This window comes from Sitophilus oryzae, unplaced genomic scaffold (genome assembly GCF_002938485.1).
Source record: "Sitophilus oryzae breed Bouriz unplaced genomic scaffold, Soryzae_2.0 scaffold_2014_pilon_pilon, whole genome shotgun sequence".
NCBI lineage: Eukaryota > Metazoa > Arthropoda > Insecta > Coleoptera > Curculionidae > Sitophilus > Sitophilus oryzae.
In genome coordinates this window covers 1,056,867-1,069,017 of record NW_022146741.1, presented here as the reverse complement: position 1 = coordinate 1,069,017, position 12,151 = coordinate 1,056,867, and the positions used below count along the sequence as shown (strand labels likewise).

The 12,151-nt window shown below is 33.4% G+C and overlaps 1 protein-coding gene across 6 annotated transcripts in view; it reads right to left on the bottom strand.

The window, feature by feature from the left end:
• Nucleotides 1-12,151, bottom strand: part of LOC115884083 (carcinine transporter) — a 69,419-nt gene that overhangs the window by 14,247 nt on the left and 43,021 nt on the right. For all 6 annotated transcript variants that reach the window (XM_030902569.1, XM_030902565.1, XM_030902567.1 and 3 more), the window contains 2 exons: nt 7,964-8,222; nt 5,907-6,539 (listed from right to left, as the gene is read on the bottom strand). In XM_030902569.1, the coding sequence (XP_030758429.1) occupies nt 5,907-6,539; nt 7,964-8,222 (892 nt within the window). The remainder of the gene's footprint in view (nt 1-5,906; nt 6,540-7,963; nt 8,223-12,151) is intronic.

Sequence of the window (12,151 nt, the reverse complement as noted above, 5' to 3'; positions counted from 1 at the left end):
ATTTACAAAACACCTTGAAAAGCACACATTACTTTGAATACCTTTCTGAATGAATAAATGTTGAGAATTATTGTCTCTTATCGCCCCTTTCCGAACTACTTTCAATCTAAGAAAATACATGTTTCACTCAACAATTTTAAATACGTATTTTGTTTTTTCGCTATTTTTTCTATGTATTTCAACAATTCCATCGTCAGCCAAACCGTCGCGTCGGCCGTCGGTCAAGAGAGCGGCGCATCACTGGTAAAGGTTGTCACCCACTAGACCGCGGCGCGGCGCGGCGCTGGGAAGAGAATATTTTCTGGCTGCGAAGGGACTGCGCCCACTATAGCGCGCTTTTGAAACACGGAAACGCTATTTAGTTATAGTCGAAGTGTTTTTTACTTACTGTAGTTTAGTTTTTAAAGCAATGAGTTCAAGTTCGGACGAAAGCGTATTTTTTGTGCTTTTCTAACAGAGGAAGAGGAAGAGGGGGTGAAGAAGAAAAGGAAAAGTTTGGACTCATACGATTAACAAAAAAAGAAAGAAGTTTGGAGAATTTTACCATCTTTTTCCAGATTTAATAAAAGACAAGAGCATTTTTTTCAGTATTACAAAATATAAAGGAAACATTTTACCCACTTCTCAATTGAGGGTTTTAGAAACAAAACACCGGGTATCTCTATACTTATCATATTTTTTCAAAAGAGACAAATTACTAATACTTTTGATAATTTTTATTTATTCTGATGTGTATATTAGTTATGTGGTGAAAAAACCCTGATCTTTTTTATATATTTAGGTAATTAGAATTTAAAAATTGGAGATTGTCACTTTTGTTAAAAAGTGGAGATTGCCGGTTTTGCCTCTAGACCCCTCAATTATATTGAATCTTTGATAGAAAGGCATTTCGTCCATCTGTCTCTAGTGAGGGGAGACTAAAAAAAATATCATATTCCTTTATGAAAATCGATTTGCCTAATTTACCTTTAAAAATACAATTCTACCATTGATACGTATCACTAGTTCCTAGTCAAAAAGCCAACTGAAAAGACTCGAATGCAAAATTATTTCCGTTGTGAGTACGCACACTGCAACACGCCGAAACGCGGGAGACGGAAAAAAGTTGCTAGAGAAGTCTTCCGACTTCTTGACGGAAATCCCGCGGCGCGCTTCGGCGCTGCGCGCTTCGGCGCTGCGCGCTCTGATGTACGTTGGTCCATTTAAATACATGGCAAGCAGACAAAAGAAATTTCTACATGGTGCCGCGCCGCGTCGCGCTGCGGTCTAGTGGGCGACAACCTTAACTGCTCCTTTGTCGCGCCGCCGTGTCGAGCTTGCGTCAAGCGAGGTTGCCGTAGTTTCAACAATTTCAAATTCAAGACACTCGAAGCAATCAAATTCTTATTAAATTTTAAAAATAAAACAGGAAAACATGAAAGGAAACAAACAAAACACAAATGAATTGGTTACTGATAAGGTCACAAAAAAGAAATTTCTAAAATGTTTATCGTAATTCAGAATTCAATACATCGAAAACAGCCCGACGAATAATCAATTCATTCTTGTTTTATTTATTTCCTTTCATGTTTCTCTGTTTTATTTTTAAAATTTAATACGAATTTGATTGCTTCGAATGTCTTGAATTTGAAATTGTTGTAACTCCGGCAACGTTGCTTAACATCGTCGTCTGACGCAAGCCCGCCACGACGGCGCGACGACCTGCGACTCAAAGGACCAGTTCACACGCGGCAGTTCTTGGCTGACGGTTAGGCTGTCGAAGGAATTGTCGAAACACATCGAAAAAATAGCGAAAAAACAAAATACGTTGTCAATAATTGTTGAGTGAAACATGTATTTTCTTAGATTGAAAGTAGTTCGTAAAGTGGCGGTAAGAGACAATAATTCTCAACACTTATTCATTCAGAAAGGTATTCAAAGTAATGTGCGCTTTTTAAGGTGTTTCGTAAAACAGTGGTACATGAAAGTACAAATAAAACAGAGAAACATGAAAGAAAACATACAAAACAAAAATGAATCGATTATTCGTTGGACTGTTTTCTAAATTTCTTGAATTGAATTCTAAATTACGATAAATATTTTAGGAATTTCTTTTTGTGACCTGATTGTGAATAATATGAATCATTTTATTAAATTTATTCCAAAATAAAGTTATTTTGCAGCATAACAAAGATTTTCGTAAACGTCATCAACGTAAATGTTTTAGTTAATTTTCGGTGGTTTTTGTTAAGATTTCATTGAAAGGGTAATTATTAAAAATAATTAATGTGTTTTTTTTTCTATAATTATTAATGAGCACTGATAAAAGATTAAATTTAACATTCCTAATTTTTTGAGTAGAAATTTGTCTATGAATTTATAAATGTAGAACTATGTTCCGCCGAACTATGTAGAATGTGGATAACATAGGAGTTTGCAACACTGCAAGGTTTAGATACACCGTAGGGAAATCTCAGGTGAATAAACAAGTGGCACTAAAAAGTTTTTTCAAATTTCCCGGAAAATGTCAAGAAAAAATTTAAATTTTCAACATTTTTTTTTCGCAAAAAAAAACCTCATAGGCGTGTTTCTGGCGTTGAACTATACTACCAGTTAAAATATTTGCACTTATTTCTGGGACACCCTGTATAATAAAAAATGGGGGTATCCATTTAAAATAAGAAAGTTGCTGTCAACTTCCGGTATTTCCGGAATTGCCGCCATATTGAAAATATTTTTAATCGATAGACCTCGTTGTGAAACAATGACGGTCAAAACATCTCCGATATAAATATTGTAGTTACTCGTGTAGTACTCTAGAATCTACTAATGCACGCTCAGCCTGGGACATCCTGTATACATATTACGGCCAGTGAATAATCTGACAGAAACGTGTAAGTTAAATCAAATAAAAACAATGGAAGCTCGAATATTCGTTCCGATTTAGTAGAACACCAGTTGTATTTTTGAAGTAGTACCGTATGATCGAAAAAAAAAACGGCGTCCAGTTAGTATCATATAAAAATATGTTAAGCTCATTCAACTTCCAGGATCTACACGCCCGAAGAATCGTGCAATGTTTATTAATATTATACAGGGTGTCCCAGAAATAAGTGAAAATATTTTAACTGGTAGTATAGTTCAACCCCAGAAATACGCCTATGAGTTTTTTTTTTGCGAAAAAAAAATGTTGAAAATTTAAATTTTTTCTTGGCATTTTCCGGGAAATATGAAAAAACTTTTTAGTGCCACTTGTTTATTCACCTGAGATTTCCCTACGGTGTATCTAAACCTTGCAGTGTTGCAACCTCCTATGTTATCCACATTCTACATAGTTCGGCGGAACATAGTTCTACATTTATAAATTCATAGACAAATTTCTACTGAAAAAATTAGGAATGTTAAATTTAATCTTTTATCAGTGCTCATTATTAATAATTATAGAAAAAAATCACATTAATTATTTTTACTACTTACTCTTTCAATGAAAACTTAACAAAAACATCCGAAAATTAACTAAAACATTACGTTTATGACGTTTACGAAAATCTTTGTTATGCTGCAAAATAACTTTATTTTGGAATAAATTTAATAAAATGATTTATATTATTCACAATCAGGTCACAAAAAAGAAATTCCTAAAATGTTTATCGTCAGGGGCGGATACAGAAATTTATTTTAGGGGGGGCCCAAATAAAAAGTAATGTAGAATTTGATTTTTAAGGCGCCATTTTTAACCCAAAAGCCTAATATTTAGCCCAATTTATAAATTTTAGGGGGGGCCCGGGCCCCATGGGCCCCCCCTCTGTATCCGCCACTGTTTATAGTGATTTAAAATTCAATTCAAGAAATTTAGAAAACAGGCCAACGAATAATCGATTCATTTTTGTTTTGTTTGTTTTCATTCATGTTTCTCTGTTTTATTTGAACCACTGTTTTACAAAACACCTTGAAAAGCGCACATTACTTTGAATACCTTTATGAATGAATAAATGTTGAAAATTATTGTCTCTTATCGCCACTTAAGCTAAGAAAACTTCGCCAAGAAAATACATGTTTCACTCAACAATTTTAAATACGTATTTTATTTTTTCGCTATTTTGTCGATGTATTTCGACAATTCCATCGACAGCCTAACCGTCAGCCAAGAGTTCCGCGTGTGAACTGGTCCTTTGAGTCGTCGGTCGCCGCGCCGTCGTGGCGGGCTTGCGTCAGACGACGATGTTAAGCAACGTTGCCGTAGTTACAATCAAATTCAAGACATTCGAAGCAATCAAATTCGTATTAAATTTTAAAAATAAAACAGAGAAACATGAAAGGAAACAAACAAAACAAAAATGAATTGATTATTCGTCGGGCTGTTTTCGATATATTGAATTCTGAATTACGATAAACATTTTAGAAATTTCTTTTTTGTGACCTTATCAATAACCAATTCATTTGTGTTTTGTTTGTTTCATTTCATGTTTTTCTGTTTTATTTTTAAAATTTAATAAGAATTTGATTGCTTCGAGTGTCTTGAATTTGATATTGTTGAAACTACGGCAACCTCGCATGAGGCAAGCTCGACACGGCGGCGCGACAAAGGAGCAGTTACCAGTTATGCGTGGTTCTCTTGGCCGACGCGACGGTTGGGCTGTCGATGGAATTGTCGAAATACATAGAAAAAATAGCGAAAAAACAAAATACGTATTTAAAATTGTTGAGTAAAACATGTATTTTCTTAGATTGAAAGTAGTTCGGTATTCAAAAAGATATTCAAAGTAATGTGTGCTTTTCAAGGTGTTTTGTAAATCAGTGGTTCAAATTGTGATGAGGCCTATATGAAAATAATGTGTTAAAAATGGGTCTGTTATTTTAGCAATTATTATAATACCATGTACAAGTAAAGCAGCACAGTGAAGTGTATTTTAGTTAAGTGTATATCGAAAAAGAGAACTGCCACAGTTACCATAAGTATCTTTTTTTTAATATTGGGTAAGTTTTTTAATTTAACTTTTTTAACTTTTGAACATTTAAGTTTCAATTTATTTTATGTAATAATATCACAATCTTAAAAATGTAATGCATCTCTGCAAACTCCTTAGGTGTTGTGATTTTATGACTTACTTTTAACATATACTTTCTTGTCCATATGGCAACACAGTGCGTCGAATTAACTGAAATCCGGGCTTGATCCGGGTAATTGCATGTAGTTGGCGATATCTGCCGGCGGTTCTCAAAATGTTGCGATTATTTTTTTAAATTTTCAAAGTTAAATAACTCGGTTATTTTCAATTTATTTTAAAAATGGTAAAGAGAAAATATGTTTATTTTGACTAGATCTACCACCCCTTAAAATATCTGCACTCATTTCTGGGACACCCTGTATAATATAATAAATAATTATAAACTCAATAATTCAGATCTAATAAATAATATCAAATTTCATGTCCCAAAAATCAGCCTACGTCGCACAACAAATTCAAATAAAGCATTTAATATCTATACGGTCAGTTCATATATGCGCCACATCCTGGACGAATGTAATGCAGTGTTAAGTCAGTTTAATATAGATATTTTCCATACAAATGTAAAAGAAATAAATAAGATCCTAAATCATACCTCCTTCACCACAGTGAAGTGAGATATCTGCACATTTTTGTTTTTTTACTTTGTATATTTTAGTTTCAATTCAACTACTTTTTTTTCTTATTGCATTCATTGTACAGTAGTTTTAGTTTTGTTAAGTTAATTAATTTAGATTTAAGTCCCTTATCTGTAACAACTATTCTTTTGGTGTTTGTAAGGAGTAGTTTAAAATAAATAAATAAATAAATAATTTACCATATAAAATGACAGCGATCGTCATTTGATAGCCATCGCTGACGCCGTTTTTTTTCGATCGTATGGTATATTTGATGATTCTTGAGATACATATAACTTACCAGGTGGTATTAAAACTGTCGCTATACAGCTGAGTCCACTCAAAATCATGCATATACATAAAGGCCATCGTCTGCCCCATCTATCGATAAGCAACCAAGCTGAAACATAACTTGGCAACTCTACTACAGACGATAGTAAAAAACTCAAATATTCGTTACTTCCTAACGATGGTCCGTAATAGCTCAAACCAACGTAAACCATATTATTTGCGAACCAATTTAACGTAATCAATAACGTTTTTAATCTCATATTCGGAGTTCCACATAAATCGGACAATCCCAAGTTTTTTGGCGTATCATCGTCATAGTCCAAATTTCCTTTGTTCATCATTTTCTGTTTCAGTTGCTGTTTGAAACTAGAGGGCAACTCTTTTTTGTTGGTTCTGGCCAGAGATTCTAATATTGTGGAGGCTTCTTCGAACTTTCCTTTGGCAAGCAACCATCTTGGACTCTCGGGCAAGTAAAACCAATAAATATAATAGAGCACAAAAGGTAGTGAAGTTATTAGGTTCAAATATACCCAATCTCTGACGAGGTAAGTAATTCCGGCCAGCATTATAAGACCAACTGTGTAGAACAGGCATGTTAATACTGTGACGAAGGACCTGTAATTCGGTCCAACCAGTTCTAGAGCTGAAATAATGAGAGTTCTATTGATAAAAATTTCTAAATAAATTCTTAATGGTTATCAGGGGCGGATACAGGATTTTAGGGGGGTGGGGCAAATAAAAAGTAATGTAGAATATGCTTTTTAGTTATTTGCAAATAATAAGAATTTCTAAATTTAACATTATATTCGGTTAGCTAAAAGTCTGGATCCGGCTAATTATCACAAAGACTGGTAATGCGATACTTTTGAAATTTTGGTAGGGGAGTATACCGGGTGCATCTCAAAAGTGGTTCACCTCTATAATTTTCTTATTTTTTCAGTTAAAAAAAAAAGATTTGGTATGTTAGTATATGACATAAATTAGGATTGATTGACGTATTCAATTGTTTTTGGCCACTTCCTGTTTCACCGGAACTACAACTTTTGATTTTTAAATAACACCCCCGGTATATTTCTAGTTTATTCTATAGAAAATGACACCCTGAGTAGAATGTTATATCATATGTCAACTTTTGACATTTTCGCATATCTTCTCTTTTTCCTGTGCCTTGTGCTTAGCCGCACGTTGGCGATTGTCTGTACTCTTCATACAATGTGTAAAGTGCCGTTTTCGGCTCTTCGAAATATGGTGGCTGCGTCGCTGATGTTACACCAATCCCGTATGTTTCTTAGCCAGGAATGTTGTTTTCTTCCTGGGCCTCGCCGTCCCTCTATTTTTCCTTGTAGAATCAGCTTAGGAATATAATATTAGTCTCCTCTAAGGATATGGCCGAGGTATGAAACTTTTCTTTCTTTAACTATATTAAGCATTATATTTTCGCATATGGTTTATTTGAAATTGTAACATGACAAACCTAACCATAACGACAATTTTACTCGAAATAACAAGGGTGTGGTACCAAATTCGTAAAAAAGGCTTTTTCCAAATATGCAAATGAGTCATCCTTGTTCTATCAGAAAAAATTGATATATGATTAAAAATTCGATTTCGCCACCTTTTAACAGGCCAAGACAAGACACGAAAAACATTAGACGATCAAATCTATTTTTCCCAGGCTCCTTGATTAAAAATTAGTGTTTTAAAGACAGCCATGGCACTTGAAATTTAAAATATACCTTTTAAACATACATTTTAAGCGAAAATGATAAAAGTTTTTCTTTTCGATCAAGTAAAGTAGAAATATATCGAGGATGCTATTTAAAAATCAAAAGTTGTAGTCATTTCCGGTGAAAAAGTGACCAAAAACAATTGAATACGTCAATCAATCCTAATTTATGTCATATACTAACATACCAAATCTCGTTTTTGTATCTGAAAAAATAAAAAAGTTACAGGGCTGAGCCACTTTCGAGACGCACCCGGTATTTAAAAAAATGTGTTGTATCTTTTTGAGGTGGAAAAAATTTCAGACTACCCCCGTATAATATTTATTAATAATAAACTTACATATTATAAATGGGATTTGGTAGATTGCTGGTATCGTTAATCCGATAACAAATCTACCCGTTGCCCACCACCAGAATTCCGGTGAAATGGCAGTCATAACGCCTCCAATTATGAAAGTGGTGAGGCAAAAGAAAAAGGTTTTCTTTCTTCCAATCCTGTCATTCAACCAACCAAAGAAATATACTCCAAAGGGTCCTCCCAGGTTAAGGGAAACAAGTCCAAGTGTGGGATAGATAGCTTTATCGCAAACTAAATCAAACTGAAAAAAAATATTATTTTCTCCTGTTTAGTTGGAAAATCCACTTAAATTATTTTTTAACAGAACGTCAACGGTTTCTTGTAGACGTATCTGTTTTAAAAAAGTAAAGTGTTCCCGAATAGTTGAATTTAAATATTTTAAATAGTTTTTTTTCTATATTCTTTGTATTTTTTTTGCTTCCGACGACGGAAAGAGATAACTTTCCGAAACGTTAAGCATTTTTTTTCTTTGTTAGGCAAATTTGTATTACTATAAACATAACTTCTGACAAGCAGCGTCCGTTTAGGTGTAACGCAGAAGTGTCTACAAAAAATAATTATTTTATTTTGTAGATTTTCTTGCAGTGCAGTGGCGAAATACCCATAAAGGATTTTTTTTGGAAAGATGAATCCGCCACATAGGTATAGACATTTTTTATTTTTTTACACTTAGTTTGGTGTGTGTTAAACAAAGCTGCAACAAGTCAATTTTAAAAAGACTTAAGTTTTAAGTCATTTCTAAAATCAGAATTACCTATTTAAGTCTTAAGTCAAATTCAACATAAAGTTCAAATTATTTAAGTCTTAAGTCTTTGACTTAAATCATTTTATTTCAAGTCAAGTCATTTTTGTAAAGACTTAAATCAATATAAGGTTATTTAAGTCGTTTTTATGACTTAAATCTATATTTCTGACTTAAATCATGATAATTTGCAAGTTAAGTCAGTAAAACGACTTAAATCAACATAATTACCCTCAAGTCAAGAGAGCCAAAATTCAATTTAAGTACCTTTTTATAGCAAAATAAAAACACTAAATCACCACAATACACCAAAACACTTTTACTTTTACACTGGACGCGCGTTTCGCTAACCATGTTAGCATCATCAGCAGATGATTATAAACTAAAGTACAATCTACAAGTTGAGCGTTTATATACTTGCCCAGTGGGCACCGAGTGGGCGTGGCAACATCTAGCCAACCGAGTCAGAGCCCACTGAGCGTAACAGTTAGATTTCCGCCACTAGAGTAGTAGGAATAAAGAACTTGAAGGAATTGGATCGTTGTCTCTGTTCATACTATCTTTACATTTATTAATTCTGATGCTTTGATATGCATCTAATTGTCTGTAATTTGAGACTTGTTTAATTAATTTTAAATTATTAAGATCTATACAATGTTCTTTATCAACAATATGTTCGGCAACGCAAGATTTATCCGGTCTACCATATCTTATCTGAGCTAAATGTTCTTTAAATCTAGTTAATATTGATCTTCTAGTTTGCCCAACATATTTCTGGTAATGGTAATCTCTCATTGTTCTCAATTTCATGCGTAAATTTAATGGAAGGAAAACGATTATTTAACTTAGAAATAAAATTATCTATGGTGTCTGAATGTGTGTCAAAAACAACAAAAATATCATCCACATACCTAAACCATACTCTTGGAAAATACTCAAACTGATTCCTAGCCTCCACTTCAAACCTGCTCATGAATAAATTAGCCAAAAATGGAGACAATGGATTACCCATTGCTGTACCTTCCCGCTGTTCAAAAAAGTTGTTATTAAATTGAAAACAATCTTTCTTTAAAGAGGAAATTGCAAGTATCCAATCCCTCATTACCAAAATTATATGCTATGCCAAAAATTCATAAACCGGACAAGTCTATGCGCCCAATTGTTTCGGCTGTGGGTTCTTCGACTTATAATTTGGCAAAATGGCTATCAAGGGAGTTCGAAAATTTACCTGATCATGAAGCTTCTTTCTCAGTTAAAAATAATATTGAATTCATTAACAAAATTAAAGATATAACATTGCAAGAAGGTGAAATTTTGGTCTCCTTTTATGTATCTTCATTGTTCCCAAGTGTTCCAATTCCACATACTTTAGGCTACTTGAAGGAATTACTGAACGCAAATGGTCACGACAACAAAACTGTGAGTGAATATATTGAGCTTACACCGTTATGTATGAAACAAAATTGTTTTCAATTTAATAACAACTTTTTTGAACAGCGGGAAGGTACAGCAATGGGTAATCCATTGTCTCCATTTTTGGCTAATTTATTCATGAGCAGGTTTGAAGTGGAGGCTAGGAATCAGTTTGAGTATTTTCCAAGAGTATGGTTTAGGTATGTGGATGATATTTTTGCTGTTTTTGACACACATTCAAACACCATAGATAATTTTATTTCTAAGTTAAATAATCGTTTTCCTTCCATTAAATTTACGCATGAAATTGAGAACAACGACAGTTTACCATTTCTAGATGTATTAGTTATTAGAAATACTAATAACTGCCTGGAATTTGATATCTATAGGAAAAATACGACCACACGCAGATATATTCCTAATGAATCACATCATAGTGTTGAACATAAAATGGCTAGTTTAAATTTCTTAGTTCATAGATTACTTAGTTTCCCACTTTCCACCGAAAGATATGAAATAGAAAGAGATTACATTAGAAATGTAGCTTAGTGTAATGGATATTTTCCTTCACTAGTTGATAAATTAATTAGAAAATGTAGGTATAGGTTAATGATTTCTGAAAATTCGACTTTTCAAGTGGAGAAAGATGCGTCCAAATATTTTTCGATAACGTTTGATAGAGAGTTATCCCGTGGTCTAAAAGGAATTTTTAAGAATATCAATTATAAACTTGTGTATAGTGCTAATAATAAATTACAACAATTATTAGGTAATCCAAAGGATAAAACACCTCCACTGGAAAGGTCGGGTATTTATGAAATTTCTTGTAAAGATTGTAATCAGAAATATGTTGGGCAAACTAGAAGATCAATATTAACTAGATTTAAAGAACATTTAGCTCAGATAAGATATGGTAGACCGGATAGATCTTGCGTTGCCAAACATATTGTTGATAAAGAACATTGTATAGATCTTAATAATTTAAAATTAATTAACCAAGACTCAAATTACAGGCAATTAGATGCATATGAAAGCATCAGAATTAATAAATGTAAAGATAGTATGAACAGAGACAACGATCCAATTCCTTCAAGTTCTTTGTTCCTACTACTCTAGTGGCGGAAATCTAACTGTTACGCTCAGTGGGCTCTGACTCGGTTGGCTAGATCTTGCCACGCCCACTCGGTGCCCACTGGGCGAGTATATAAACGCTCAACTTGTAGATTGTACTTTAGTTTATAATCATCTGCTGATGATGCTAACATGGTTAGCGAAACGCGCGTCCAGTGTAAAAGTAAAAGTGTTTTGGTGTATTGTGGTGATTTAGTGATTTTATTTTGCTGGGTAACACCAAAGGTTCCAACTCTCAACTGTTACCTTTTTATAAAAAATATTAATATACATTTTCTTGTTTTACCGGTGTTATTGGCGATTTTATTCTTTTTTTATTGTAGGTATAAATGAGACTAGAACCACATAAATTAATTAAAGTTCATAATAAGGACGGTTAAATTTTTTTATAAAATTTAACCGATTTGGAAGTACTTTATATGTATCCATTACATAGATGTTTAGATGTCATCTAATGCATGTCGTTGTGTTAAAAAAAGAAACAAAGGGGTGATGTGTTTTGATCACTATGTAATATGTCGATGGCATAAGCTAAGGGGCTGGAGGATTTCAAGGTACTCTTCAATATATTTGAGATAAATTTCTTTCCTTCGTCTTTCGGGCTACATAATGGAGTCGGGGATTCACTTGAAAGACAACAGACTCACTACGTACGCGTAACGCGACAAATAATCAAAACCGGTTCCGAAAAACTAACGTTTTATTTACTAGTGGTATTGAGCATTGTTTTTTATTTTTCTGCTTGGCTGCCGCCTAACAGTTTAAAAAGGAATGATGCTGTTAAAAAATTACCAAAAAAAATATACCGCTGCTTTCCGTCAAAAGCAACACAACTCAAAACTAATAAACTTTACAGTAGAGGCAATTGAAAATTTTTGAATCGC